At 44.2% G+C, this 15,984-nt stretch overlaps 1 protein-coding gene across 1 annotated transcript in view; it reads left to right on the forward strand.

The window, feature by feature from the left end:
• Positions 1-15,984, forward strand: part of ANTXR1 (ANTXR cell adhesion molecule 1) — a 655,342-nt gene that overhangs the window by 610,300 nt on the left and 29,058 nt on the right. The window contains exon 17 of the mRNA XM_069618887.1: positions 5,630-5,710. Coding sequence (XP_069474988.1) covers positions 5,630-5,710 — 81 coding nt within the window. The remainder of the gene's footprint in view (positions 1-5,629; positions 5,711-15,984) is intronic.

Here is a 15,984-nt window from a genome sequence, read left to right on the forward strand (position 1 = left end):
TTGTTCTCGTCCCATTTGTGGCAAATCTATCACCTTAAGAGTTGAAGCGTGGATTTGAGCACAGTCTGTACTTAAGACTGGCGACCACATATATTCTCAGACCCAGCGGACACAAATTAAGCATTATTGCCTGGAGCTGCAAAGAAAAAGACATATTCGATACACCGAAGTCCAGCCCATGAGTCTGAGCAAAGCAAGGTTACATGAGGAGAGCTAAGGGCACATAACATCACATATTGCCCTACAGCTCCAGCAATAAGAGTATTAGCAACTGGCTGCAAGGATGGGTGCTAGGCGACACCCCAAGGTTTCAGTTTAAGAGAAAAGGAAACTCCATGCCACCCTTCCACTAAGTAACAGAGACTTGGCGGTCACTGGCAGAAGTCCATAGTTGATGTAGCGAGGCCTGTGAATCCAAGGGGGCCAACCTTAGAGCAAGAGGAGGCTGTGGGTAACAAAATAATACAGGAAAGGGTAATAGTGGAGTGGTGGGAGGGAGCAGAGACTGATAGAGGCCACAGCATGGCGGAAGGAATCCTGAGAGACATCAGGACCCATGGTGGCCACACTAGATAATATAGGCTGGAAGGCTTGGATAGCAATTGGCTCGTGATTGGCTCTCAGGATTCCAAAGTTCTACTCAGGGTGTTAATGTTTGTTAATGTATGACTTCAAGGAGCTAAAAGAAAACTTTGATTTATAGAGAGATGTCTTGAAAAGTACACAAATCTACAAACCAACATATAACTCCTAGAGTTTGATTGTAGATGTATTCTGCCCCTTCTCAATGAAGCACAGCAAGTACCAGAATGAAAAGTAATAGCCTAAAAAATAGCTTTCCATTCAAGACCTGAAGACACACAGCATAGACCAAAACTCTGTGACAGGGTAACCTGCTTGTAGTCCGTGTTTGACGCAGTAATGCAGCTTATCACCTAACATTCACACTTAGCTTGTCACAGACAACAATCCATTCTCTACTTACCGTTTCCTGAAGTGTAACTAAAGAGCTTGCAATTCATTTGTGAGATCATAACAATGAGAATTACACAAACATATTTGCAGGACACACTTTGTATAACTTCCTAGAAGTATGATGACGCTGGAGGCAGCAAACAACAGTTGCAAGCCTCAAGGTGCCAGCCATCGCTGCCTACCAGGATTTTCTTTATACATTTAATTTTGTTTTTGGTGCAAACAGGTGACCACAGCTACATTTTCTGGCCAGTGTCTTGAAACCTTAATCAACTTTGACTCATCCACTGTGCCCAAGCAAGCCAGAGCTCCACCTGACTGACCCACATCTATATATGCAAAATGTGACCCAGATTTGCAATATCACTTAGTAGGATAAAATGGTCAACATGGAGCTCTAAAACAAATACAAATATTCATTTGCAAAAAAGAACAAATGGTAAACAGGAATTTGTGAAATTCAGAAGGGTCATATGTTGGTAAGTACATTAGCAGGGGCTAGGAGATTATGTTTGATAGAGGACAGGAAGAATTGCTGAAATGTGGGTGGAAAGTAGACAGTGGGCCTCATTATGACCCTGCCGGTAGCCGTGCCAGTAAAAACAACACGGCTGCCGCCGGAGTCTTATTTTTGTGGCGCCTGGCAACCGGGAATTATCGGGGCATTACAGCCCTGGCAGTCCCGGTAATGCCCCATTGCCAGGTGCCGGAAAACATTACTCCCCATTCCCATTCGAGTCTCATAGGACTCAATGGGAATGGGGAGGATGGTAGCACTCATGATGGCGCCGGTGCTACCGTCAAGGTCCTCAAAGAAGACCTAGACCTCCTTGCCATTACTGAGACCTGGCTACACCCAGCAGCAGGCCCCATGCTCATGTTGGCAGACCCAGATAATTACTCTATCCTGAGACAAGATTGTCCTAATTCCAGAGGAGGAGGTGTTGCCATTATCCACAAATGCAGTCTCACCATGAGACTAGCAACACCTACCAACGTCCCATCTTGCGAAACACTTGCAGTCAAAATCCCACTTACCAATACCCAAACTCTCAACATCCACTTGATCTACCACCCACCAGACCCCATTGGCACCTTTGATGAATATATCAATACTATCCTCTCCAGCAACCTTACCAGTTCTACCCAAGTTCTCACCTTAGGTGACTTCAACTTGGGATACAATGATCCTGAAGACCATTCCACCAGCACCATAGTCAACACTCTGTCGGAACTAGGTTTCGCACAAAGAAGCATGGCACCCACACATTCCAAAGGCAGAACACTCGACTGGGTAGCCGATTACAACTGCCTAGCAAACATTACAAACATCTCACCTCTAGCCTGGACCGAGCACTACCTGGTTCCATTCCCACTCTCACAAGAAATAAGAAGACTATGACAGTCGAAAGACTCATCTCGAAACTACTCCCTACACTCAACTCACTCCCAGACAACCTGGACCCAGAGACCCTGGTTGATGAATATAATAAGATCATGGCTACTTCGTTGGACCTAATTGCCCCCCTTAAACTGAGACCAAGCAAACCAAACACACACCTAAACAAATGGTACACTCCATTCCTTAAAAATGTAATACAGCAAAAAAGGAACTGTGAGGCCGCTTGGAAAAAATCCCCCTCAGCCGCGAATAAACTCAAACTCTCCAAACTAGCCACACTCTACAAAAAAGAAATTTACCTAGCTAAACGAACCTCTTTTGACTCTCGCATATCTCTAGCAAAATCAAACATGAAGGAACTATTCTCCATCCTTAAAGAAGTTGAAACCCCCATAGTACCTCCTGACACCTTTACTAAAGACAAAAACTGGTGTTCAGAAATCCAAAGCGCCCTAGCTAACAAAATTGCGACCCTCCAAAGTAAAATCTCCCATAAAAAAAGTGTCCCTCAATGACACTCTTCCCTCAAAAACACCAGATACACCCACACTCACAGATCTCCCTCGCTTTAACTTCTCTAAAGTCATGATTCTCGAAGTAGAAAAAATCATCCTGTCTCTGAAACCCTCCAACTGTCATGGACACCTGTGCCCGGCACACCTCATCAAAGATGCCGCCCGCGACCTCTCCCCATTCATCACAAAGCTGATTAATGCCTCCTTCGCATCTGGCTCTATCCCCACCAATCTGAAACAATCCTGGGTACTTCCACTATTAAAAAAACCCACACTCGACCCAGCCACGCCCACAAATTACAGACCCATAACGACCGTTCCCTTCTTACTAAAAATCCTGGACAAGGTTGCTTATGTACAAATACAGAAGTACTTGGAAGAACACCACTTATTAGGCTCAAGACAATCAGGGTTCCACCCTCAACATGGAACTGAAACCACTCTCATCGACTTGAAAGCTCAGATCGATACGCTCAGAGACAATGGCCAAGTTGCCCTACTCCTCCTCCCCGATCTGTCTGCAGCTTTCAACCTGGTCGATCACACTGTCCTATGCACACACCTCCACACATCAGCCCACTTCTCGGACAAGGCCAACACCTGGATTACCTCTTTTCTCAACGGCAGAACCGTGAGGGTCTTCTCACCTACTGCGGCAGCAGACCCCATACCTATCACTTGTGGTGTTCCACAAGGCTCCTGTGTCTCCCCCACATTATACAACATATTTACCAAGCCCCTTTTCTATGATTTGGATCATCTCGGTATCACCTACACTAACTATGCAGATGATACCCAGATCCTCCTCCCACTTTCTGGAGATTATGGAAAGGATTTGGCCTTGTTAAATAGGGTGTACATCATCATCCAGGCATGGATGGCCACACATGGACTATGCCTGAATGATGATAAAACAGAACTCATCATCCTAGGGACCACATCAAGCTTAAAGAAACTTGGCCCTGCCTACAATTCCTTTATGATCGATGGTAACAACATCAAGGTTGGACAAGAGGTCAAAACTTTAGGCTTTTACCTGGACTCTAATTTCTCCTTTAGAAGACAGGTGAGCTCCTTGGCTTCCTCCACGGCATATACGTGTAAATTAATCCGCACAGCTAAACTATTCCTGTCTGACACCAGCTGCCTTACCCTCGCCAGAGCCCTTATACTGTCCCGCCTAGACTATTGTAACGCCCTCTATTAGGGATCATCCAAGGCTACCACCAGCAAATTACTAATTCTCCAGAATAATGCCCTCAGAGCGGCTTTAGGCATCTCCAGAAGAGAGCACATCTCAGGATTTAGTGAACAGAACAATTGGCTCTCCATCAACAACAACATTCTGTTAAAAACCGCATCGCTCACTCACAAATCCCTCAATAACACTGCCCCTACCAACCTGATAAACAGATTCCACAGACAACCTTCCCTGAGACCTACCAGAACTGCCTACAAAGACTGCCTCTCTGTCCCTCACTTTAAACGTGCCACCATAGGGGGCAACAGTTGCCCAGTGAAAGCAGCCAAACTGTGGAACTCCTTACTGCCAAATCTCAGAGAGGACCTGCCTTATCAGAACTTCCGTTCCAAGGTAGTTTCTTGGCTGAAAACGTAAGCCGTCAAAGTCACTTCAAGCACCAGGCGGTCCCCCTGTCGTGCCACTCGCACACATTGTAACCTCGTGCGCTCACTTGTCTATATGTATATTTTATCTATGTAAATCATTGTTGATATGTGTAGATTATTGGTGTACTATCTTGTCTCTCTGTATATTCTATGACCATTGTAACCAAGCTTTGCATATTCTTGTAAAGGCTGCGCCCTGATACCCTCGGGTACGCTCCCGCATTACAAATAATAAAACAAAACAAACAAACAAGGTCCGCGAGCTGGTGCCGTTCCGCCCGCCAGGTCAGAGTCTATGGGTTAGAAAGGAGTTCCTGTTGATAATTGGTAGGTGGCATGGTGGAGCGTGGCACTCTTGGCAACATGCACGTTTCATGTTTTGACCTACTCGAGAACACAGTTTAGAAAGACTCTTCAAACCATAATCAGTTTGTTTGCCCATGCTACCCTTTAATGATGCTTATGTTGAATGCTAAATATCTTCTTGTGATGATCACTTGACTGTCAGAATTCAGAGGTTTGGTACATCTGCAAACATTCAGTTGTACAACAATGTCATGTCTGCAGGAGGGTTATGCTAACCATGCTCGTTACAATCACGGTCAATGGCAAGTTACATGCAGCACTTGCGCTGACACTGGGGCTATGTGTATGCAATCGTTGTTTATGTTTAAATCAGAGCGAACAGGTGTATGCTCGCTGAAATATGCATTTACAAAAAACTCGGTGAGTAGGTGTTTGCCAACATTGCACTCGCTCAATCAGGGGAAATGTTTGTGAGCAGAGCCCTCACCAAGGGGAAGGTTATAGGTGAGCATTGCAAGTAGTGAAACTGTCAGGCTGCACGCAAGGCCATCACACCCACTAAAATAGGAGGTGTAGCTTTGTGACAAGATGCTCACAGAAAGCAGAGAGGCAGGGTCCGAGATCACAGGGACACCTGAAAATAGTGTAGTTGTGAACATTCCCAGATCATCACACTCACTGTACGTTTGTAAGCAAGGGAAGTTGTGATCACCAAACTCACTAAAAGCAATGAAAGAAATGTTTGACATTGCTTCACTCAATTAAATGTGTTATTAATTTCCTTCATCTCTATCCATTGCAGGGCAAGCTGGATGCACTTTGGGTGTTGCTGAGGAAAGGCTATGACCGAGTGTCTGTGATGCGTCCCCAGCCCGGAGACAAGGTAAAGACTCTATTCCTTCACTTTCTTTGATGACCAGAGACCCCTCTGACATGAAGCCTTGCTCATCTACCCATCATCAGAGTTTCAGATTTTTCTTCTTTTAGGGTCAGCAAATTTATTTTGTTTTTTCATCAACCCTTGTTGCTTGTTGAAAGTCTTGGACCTCAATACAAGTTTGCCGGTCTGGTAACTATAGTACCGTTAAGCTTGCCGGTACTGTTGTTACTGGACTGGCAAACTACGAGTTCTGCTCGCAGGTGCCTTTTCACCCGCCAAGTCGGCCCTAGCAGGCGGACCGGCACCCGCGATCAGAGCATGTCGGATGCACCGGCACCATTCTGAATGGTGCCGGTGCATCCAGCCTCCCCATTCCTATTGAGCCCTATCGGGCTGAAATGGGAATGGGGAGTAAAAGTTTCCGGCCCCTGGCAATGGGGAAATACAGGGTCCACCAGGGTTGTACTGGCCCTGTAGTTCCGCATTGCCAGGGCCCAGAAGAATTCTCAAGTTTGGCAGCATCCTGCCAGTTTTACCACCAAGGCTACCGCCTAACTTGTAATGAGGCGTCATGAATCAGAACCTTAAGCTTGAAATATCCTGTGGCGTGTGCCTGCTGTGGTATAAATATGTTCAAGGAGGCTGGGGAGGGGGGTGGTCACAGGTTTAAGAGACACTGGAAGAAAAACTGCTGTTGGGTTACAGGAAGGCTTGTATGCTACTCGCCTCTTGATACCAGTCCTAAAAGAAGGAGCTTAGGTGTGCTAGGACCTGCCCAGACACTCCCATCTTTTTGTAGCTGTTCGGCAGCAACCTGTTTTTCTGGGCATCAAAGACAACCAATATGTACAATAGTATTAGAAGCACCGGTAAGCCATTCTCCCCCCTATTTAGTAGCTTATTCTCCAAGGTCTACTAGAGCTATTTTGTTTTGGTAACACATGCAGCCTGAAGACTGAGCTGGAAGGATATAGTAGGTTCTAAGAACATTACAGTCTTGTAGCTCCATTACCACCAGCCCCTCGGTGCCCTTTACCAGGATGGGTAAGAGGTGGATCTGCTATTAGCAGGATTGTCAGGGCACAGGTTGGGTTAGCAGGTCAGAGGCAGGTTAACTACTGAATGGGTCAGTGCTTAGAGGAATTGCTTGTGTGTTAGAAGGAATTTCTGAAAATACCAGGAATGTATGTGGTTGACACTTCCAGTATTTTCATTTGTTTCACTGGATGGATGTGGAAAGTGAGCGTAGATGACCATCTTCCTGAATTAGTTTAATCAAGTCGGATGTACAAAGCGTGAGAAAGAGCCAAGGTAGCAGCTAGTTGAGGCATAGCTTACACTCAAGGGCATTCAGTATGTTTTTGGTTTTCTTTCACTAGCCTGAATGTCTACTTTGAGTGCCAAAACTTTAAATTGTTTTGCCAAAGTAAATTACTATGTGGTAATTTATTTCGACAAAATTACTTTGATTTACCTCATTGTTTTTCAAAGATTCTTTTTAAATGGGGGTCCATCCATACCCCCCTGCCTCACCACTACCACCCGCACACCACAGATACCCCCTAACCCCTAAAATATATATATAATCCTCCCCATCGAAGTAATATTGTCGAAGTAAATTTACTTTGACAAAACAAGGGCAGGCGGTTAAAAAGAATACTTATAACTTGTCACTTAACACTTGTGGAGATGTGATGAGGAGCTGAACTGCTGCATGGTTGCATCATTAACAAGGTTCTTAAAGATTTAGCGTGAGTCTGGAGTGCTGCAACCTGCCCCTTCAGCAAGCTGATGCCAGAGGTTTGGGTAAACCCCTTTGGAATGTTTTAAACACCCAAAGAGTGAAGATTGAAAGCAGTCAAAGACTTTGAAAAACGTTAATGTGTTTAAAATATGGCTTCAAGTTGTGGTCCTTAAAGATTTAAAATTGGCCTGAGATGATTTCTGTGGTCTGAATGGCTGTTGTCTGCTCATAAGCTGGGATTAATGCCTGGTTAAGCCCTTTTAGAATGTTTTAAGTCCAGAAAAAAAGCCAAAAGACTTCCAATAAATAGGAGGCAGGAAGTCAATGATTCCCATTGATCTTTCTGTCTTTTAAACACAACCGGCAGCTGAGGAGCCTTACAAGTATTCTTAAATATGACTTCATCTCATATAAAGTGAACTAAGCATCTGGCTGAAACTAGTATTGCTTGACCCTCACTATATTTTGGGGCACACCACTTTCTGTCAATTTATTTGTCGTCTTTCTGCAAAATTAGATCTTTACTATAGGACTCATCAGGAATTGGGCGGTAGCCCTTAAATGCGGCGGTAACAGTATTATAACCATATTTAAGGGCTGGCCCTATCACGAGTTGGGCACTAAATGGGCTGTTTTACATCCAGTTTTTTTCTGGAGTTGAAAATCCCATTTAGCGACCGGTTTTCAGCATAATTACCGCCGTCTGTATTAGCGTGCAGTGTTTGCGCTGAAAATTCCCCATTGGTTCCACCCAATGGGGAATGGGAATTTACTGTTAACGCCCAACCCATGATCTAGCAGTAATACCTACGGACTGGTTGGCGCTAACGCCATTACAGTTGGGCAGTATTACAGCCGGGATACCAGCCAACTCATGATGAGGCCCTATGTCTTGAGAAAACTGTGAAAGTGGCAAAAAGCCACCATACATTGATCATTGCACTGACCAGGTTCCCAGTGCCGGAAGTGGCATTTGCATCACCTCTAGTGGAGACACTGGCTCAACAGTGTTTCTTAGGAGAAACGGACAAGTCTGCTGAAGAACGTCTTGCTCTGTGCATCATAAACGTTTCTCAGGAATGGGTATTCTTCATCAAGCTGATCCAGCGTCTACATTGCAGAGTCAGTCCTCGGGGACGCTGCGCTACTGCAACGCTGTGCATTTGTCAGGTTTTATTTTTCAGCGCAGTTGGTGTTACTTGGCATGCAACTTTTCCTAGTGTGTAATCTGGCAACCAATTCATACGAAGCTTCCCCTCACCCCCGTTCTGAGTGTGCACACATTGGGATTGGGGTGCATCTTTTTGGAGCAAGTGATGAGATACACTAGATGCTAGTCCAGGATCCTAGCAACTGTTTAGGAGCACATTATTCTGCTCGAGGTATGGAAGATTAGTGGCTTGACACTGGAGAGTACACGAATCGCATGAGTTTGTGCCCAACCTGGGAGGGGTGGGGCCCATGTGGACCCTGCCTGAAGTAGAATCAGGTTCGAATTCTGAAGTTGTTATCGATAGAGACCCTCTACATTTCATCTACCATTTTGATTGTTAGAGTTATGTAGATTAGAGACAGGTATTATGTAAAATCAATATGCATTCCTCGTACCCAATTTTTTTTTTAACTCTTATGACGTTTAATACTGATTTTATAATGTATCAGATTAAATGGGATTATTTATCTTTACATATGCTATTTTTGAATATTTAAATTGGAACACTATTTTTTATCAAATTAAGTGACAAAAGATATTTTTTATTTTTATTAGGCCACGATTTATGGACTTTTATATATAATGGACGTTGCCAAACCATAACACTGATATTGTGCATCTATTTGTGTTTGTTTTGTATTTCATCTAAAAAAAAAATAATATGTTGTATTAATTCCTACCTAACAGTAAGCAGGTACAAAGCTCTCTGCCCTTTGATGACCATTCAATTAGATCAAAAGCCTATCAGGCAACATAAATATAAATTAGTAATATACCTCAGTGTTTAGGATTGCCAGCAAAAATAACAATTTCAGAAAAGTGATTATTGTCTTGTGTAACAAGGTCCTAGACCCCAGGCTGGGAACAATAGATGGCTTTCCATTGCAGAAGAAGGGGAGAGTCGTTTTTTGGAGGGTATACATGTTGGCCTCCATAGACCCAGACTGACCCAGTTAAAATGATTGAGTTGTATAAGAAATCTGGGAGTTTGCCAGTTTAGGGGATTTTGAGAAAACTGCTCCTCTTGTTGAAGAATGCTTCAGTGTCTTTTTCAATCAGTATAAAGGATAAAGTTTGTGGGCAGACAGGAGCCCACTCCACTAGAGACCACGTCTTTAATCTGCTCAAGAGTATGGACTAATTAAAAAATGTGCAGTTTCGCAGGTGGTGTGGAAGTGGTCAGTCTTTCTACTATTGCCATACTGCGAGGAGGTGCCTGTTCTGCCCAGCAGCCCAGCAAGACTATAAAGCCTGCATTGCTGCTTGAAGCGCTACGCGGTTAGCAAGTGGTGTGGAAGTGGTCAGTCTTTCTGCCACTGCCATACTGAGAGGAGGTGCCTTTTCTGCCCTTTAACCCAGCAAGACCATAAAGCCTGCATTGCAGCACGTAGCGCTGCGCGGTTCGCTAGTTGTCAGTCTTTCTACCACTGACACACTGAGAGGAGGTGCCTGTTCTGCCCAGCAAGACCATAAAGCCTGCATTGCAGCGCATAGCCCTGCGCGGTTCGCAAGTGGTGACGGAAGTGGTCAGTCTTTCTACCACTGCCATACTGAGAGGAGGTGCCTGTTGTGCCCAGCAGCCCAGTAAGACCATAAAGCCTGCATTGCAGCGAGGTTCACAAGCGGTCCATTGGGGATTGTGTACATCAAAGAACCCTATCCATTGTGTTTCCACAGACAGAGAAACCTGACCGGGTAAACTGCATGCACAGAACAGCCCAGAAGTGATAAGGGTCTCTCTCACGTTCTGCTGTGTTATTTTCGTCTGCACATGGTTCTGAAGATAACCTGGGCATTTGTCCATCTCTGTACCATCATACATCATACTTGCTCATTCCTCTTTGCCCCTTTCTTCTCCCACCCAGAAAGGTGCAGAATGAGACATGTCTTATTTTTGGCATAAAAAGGCAGCAGATTTATTTTCACAACATAATAAATTCCAAACACTGTACAAATTTTGTGAAAATAGTTCCAAAGGTGCGGCGACTGCTCCGTGTCCAAAACCTGCTTTCCACTTTTCCCAACAACGTCCACAGTAGGCACAACTCCCCCAACCCTTTGTGTCTGAGCCCCGCCTGCCAAATGCAGGTGTTCCTGGGCTAGGAGAGCACCGTTTATTCAAGGGAAGCTGAGCCCTCATTGCTACCACCAGACGCCCCTGCCGCTTAGGCTCCCAAGAAGCGCTAGTCCCAAGAAGAGCAAAGACCCTTCTGGCTTTCCCATGGCTCATTCGGAGTCTGTCTCTTGTCACTGGTTGCCAAAACACTGCCACGCCAATGGTGGGTTACCGGCCACCGCAGCTCCCCCCCTTTCCCCTTTCCTACTTCCTACTTCCAGTGGCTTTGTAGTATTTTTCGACGTACACCACTCTCTATGGTCATGTATGTAAGACGCCGGAAATCAGCTTAACTCTTCACCCCTGTGTAGCTTTATCTCTAATGAGAAGCAGAAACAAACACACCTCTTGGAACAGATCTTCTTAAGTGCTACTAGGCATAGGGCCGGTTTAGCCTTGCCTGCTAGAAAGACAGCGAAAAGGGTGCCTAACCGAGCTAATGTTACTAGAGCTAGCTACCGCTTGGGGATGATGTTGGCTAGGGAAGATACCACAGCCAGGGAGTCAACCTTTTTTGAACCCCTACAGAGCTGGAAGTACAAATAGCAGGGGCCGAGCCGTATTACAAAGTAGTTACATAATGAAAAAAAGAGGCGCAGAAGACAGAAAGCAATCAAGGAAAACAGCGCTAAACAGTTAAACCTTAAGGAACCAAACTTTGGCTCTAAGAGGGAGGTTAGGTAATGTGATACACCTAAGGCTGCCCCATCTCAGAAGAAGGCTCAGGGAAAAGGCTGCACAAAGGTCTAGATGCCTTAAGAATAAGGAGGGTAACTTAACCTCCTGGTTGATTAACTGTCAGACTGACATTGGCCAGCAGAAAATGGCTCTAAAAGATGACGCACACCTGCCGCCGGAAGAGGAAGCAAATGATTATGATCTGTCTAATCTGGAGGATGAGTCAGTCGAAGGTTCTATAATGGAACGTACCACGAGGGGAGAAGGGAGCACAGTGACTGATACATTAATATCGGATCGATTAAAGGTCTCTATGGGGAATGCAGAGCTTACCCCTATCAAGTGTCCCATACCTCGTTTACCATCTCCAAACTATTTGAGGACAGCCACGTGCCTATAAATCGACATGTCCTGCTGGATCATCTACCAGCACTGCGTGTGCTACAGAGCATCGATCTGGACTTTGTGGAACAGTTGGAGGGATTTACCTCTATTGTGACCAGGGTGCACTGTAAGGATTCGAAAATCTCAGCCCTGATAAGAAGAAATGCAAGATCAGGCAGCAGCTACAGTGTACACTCTCTGGTACTGCAAGGGCCACACAGGTTTCAGTTGTTGACTTGAAGCGTAGGGTTATCTCTCACCCCACCAATTCTAGTGTACCAATGGGTTCAGATGAGGTAATGGCCAAATCCAACTGGGAATGGCTCCTGTCTTTTTTACCAGTCCCCAGCCAGCATTCCTAAAACTTTGCTATCACTTTGTTCTTGGAATACTCGTGTTCATCATCATTTATTCCGAGAGGGTGGCTCACTTAGTTTTTTTTAATGAGCTGGTTATAATATTATTCCAGGAGACATGACTGATGGGAGAGGTAATTTTTGATGGATATATGAGCTTTATGAAACCAGCCAGAAAAGGCAACAAGGAACATCCATGTAGTGGCTTACTGACCCATTGATCACAGTCACTGGTGACTAGGGCCTCTGCCATACCTAGTCCTGAACCTCATTCTTTACTAGTAGACGTTGAGTTCTATGATGGTTATCATATATTGGTGTTAAATCTTTATAATCACTGAAGTGATCCAAATGGAGATCTGAGTCCATCATCTCTGACACAGTGAGTTACCAGGCAATGGACTTAATTATGGAAGGTGATTTTCATTCGCCCTCTATATATTACCCAGTAAATGAGAAAGAAGAGTCGTCGGCAAAAGAGCATAAGTGCCCCCAAATTAAGGGGTTCAGCACCGTTGTGGATGTCCTTTTGTTTTGACTTAGGGTTACAAACTTTTAACGGCTCCATGACTGGCCATGTCCCAGCAGCCAAGACTTGGCGTAAACATGCGTATCCCAATGAACTATTGACCATTCTATTGGGAGAACGTCATTGTATAACAAGGTAGAAGAAATATCTGCAAGCTTTACACATGTTGGTGCTCATGCAATAGTGAAACTTAAGATAAACATAACGTCCGTGAAAGCAATAGAACAAGATAGGGTAGAGGAGGTGAAAGTGACTAATACATTGAATAGAATAGGCTGGTTGGACAGAAACATAGAGGCAATCACGAAATATATGAGGGGTTTAGATGTGGTATATACAAACTTTGTTTTCCCTAATCAAATAATAGAGTGGGTCAGCTCAATTACGATTTTTTTTCTATGCAGAGGTTGAGGGACTGTATCCAGGTTGGGAGGTGCCCATGTCTATCGATATGATAAAGCAATAACCTTTTAAAAAAAGAACACTGAGACAGGAGTTTAGAAAGGTGAAAACATTTAATAATAATACTTGCAATAGAAATGTTTTGATCAGAAAGCTCAAAAACTCGTATCGCCCCTGGTTAAATTGGCACTACCTCTCCTGCCGAACCTCAGTTTGGAGGGACCTATATGATGCTATCCGTAGACATGACACAAAAGCTCTGTGGCTGATATTTAAAAGCAATAGATCACAGACACAGTCTGCAATGTCTGGGAAGTGTGTCTACATGATACATCTGCTGTAGGGAGTCCTATTATTTTACCTCACCATAGCCCATGAAACCTATCTTTTGATAGGGAGATTCTGATGGGCATAATAAATAAGCTGAAAAAATCCAGAGCAGCAGGACCTGATGGTGTCTGTAACATAGTCGTGAGAGCCTACCCGGAACTCTGGGCAGACATACTACTAACTCTCTTCAAGCAAATAGTGGAGGCTGTCCAAATCCCTGATTGCTGGAAGGAATCTCATTTTATCCCAATATTTAAGCGGGGCAAAATCGATGATGCTTCAAATGATAGGATAATATCTCCTTTGGATGGGCAGAGTAAAATCTTTGCCAAATTTTTACCACTGAAGATTGAAATATGGATTGGAGAAAATCATATTCTCAGTTCCTTTCAGGTGGGATTTACAAAGGGCCTCTCCACTAACCATAATGTATTTAGACTGAATTATTATTCATAGGCTTTGCCTCTGCGTTTGAAATGATTGACCATTCACCACTGTGGTATAAATTAAAGAAGTTGAAGATGCCTAAAGATATTTTAGTAGAATATCAACTATTACATGAAAACATCACATCGGTGAAGTTGAACAGTAAGGGCGATCTATCTGCACCAATCGATATTGCCACAGGTGTGAAGCTGGGGTGCATATTGGCCCCTGCTTTGTTTAATCTGCTTAGGTCAAACATTGGGGAGTCAGTAAATAATACCCAAAACATCCTTCCTAAGTGGGATGATTTAAAGTTTTGTGTCTGGAATAGACTGATGACCTAGCAATTTTCGACACCACCTATGTTGAGTTATGTAGAAGTGCAAATGCAGTGATCAAATATGCCAAACTTAACAACTTGGTGGTTAATTTAGATAAATCAAAATGTGTGCAATTTGGAAAGGTTAAGAGGGATAAGCAATGCTTTGGGACACTAGTGGGAAACTTGCATCGTCTGTATACTTATTGTTACCTAGGATATTAGTTCAAAACGCAACCAAATGAATTATTGTCTCTAAACAAAAATACTAAAGCTATTGCAGTGATGTTGGCGATAAAGACATTTGTTATTTCCAGTCCAGGTTTTGGTCTGATTGGGATAGTATAATTCTACCGTCAAAAACCAGTAACAAGTATTTCTTTTGCACTGGGATGCTCCTGTAGGAATCATGAGCAAAGGGCCAATCGGTTGGATTGTCATATTTGGTGCTGCATGCTGGGTCTTTTAAAATCAACACCAATTCGGGCTATAAGAATTGAATTGGCCTTAACCTCTCTGAGCACAATTATTAATGTGAATAGAGGGATTCTATTTATAAAAATATTGTGTGATTAATCGTCATCTGCAGAGGCATTGCTAGGGAGGGGTTAGGGGGCTATAGCCCCTGGTCCTTTGGTTGTAGCCCCAGATAGAATCTCAGGGGCTACGACCAAAAGGCTAGCTAGCCCCGAGTCCTGACAGTGCCAGCATTAGCATAACCTCGGACCTTTTTCAGACCTTGCAACACCCCTGGTCATCTGTGTTAAGCCTGCATAAATTGGAATTGCTTAGAGGTTCCAGTAGATCACTATCAGAGTTTAGGGTTAGGAATGAGGTATTTTTCTTCTTACGGTTATTGTGGTGCTCCGACTGGGCTGATGGCCTGTGGTCTTTTTTGGCTGCATTTAAACAGAAAGTTCTTGAATGGGACTTGGTGTGCTGCTTGATCATATAGGAAGGTTATCTACTTATCTAAAACTATTCCTTCTGTTTTGAAAAGGCAAAAAAGTCATACAGCAGTATATAATAACAGCCTTTTGACAACAAGATGAAAAGGAAACAGATTCCAACGATAAAGACACATCATCCTCCCACCAAGACACAATTATAGAATGTTCCCAAGAATGGGCACAACTTTTTCCCAAAAGATAGTGAAGTATATGATGCTAGCTTTGCGATTTTCCCCCCATGAACGTGTCCCAAAGCTCCTCAGGGGTGAGTTGCAAATTCAGCCGAGCCGCAATAAGGGCCACATTCCTGAAGGGTTGCAATGACATGAAATAAAACAACAAGAGCTGAGCAGACTAGAGATAGTAAGGAAATGGGGAAACATACAGGTGACTACCATACTAGGCCTGATGACATTTCTGGTAGAGCCGGAAATTAACAACAGGTGAGGGAGGGGGGAGGAGAAAGGAGCGAGAGGAACAAAACAAGCGACTATCGTACTAGGCCTGACGGCATTTCAGATAGTGCAAGAGCTAAAACACAGATAGGAAGGAAATGGGAACAGACAGGCGACTACCATACTAGGCCTGATGACATTTTTGGTAGAGCCGGAAATTAACAATAGGTGAGGGAGGGGGGAGGAGAAAGGAGCGAGAGGAACAAAACAAGCGACTATCGTACTAGGCCTGACGGCATTTCAGATAGTGCAAGAGCTAAAACACCGATAGGAAGGAAATGGGAACAGACAGGCGACTACCATACTAGGCCTGATGACATTTTTGGTAGAGCCGGAAATTAACAACAGGTGAGGGCGGGGGGAGGAGAAACGAGA

The sequence above is a fragment of the Ambystoma mexicanum genome, chromosome 10, assembly GCF_040938575.1.
Source record: "Ambystoma mexicanum isolate Mex_15411 chromosome 10, UKY_AmexF1_1, whole genome shotgun sequence".
NCBI lineage: Eukaryota > Metazoa > Chordata > Amphibia > Caudata > Ambystomatidae > Ambystoma > Ambystoma mexicanum.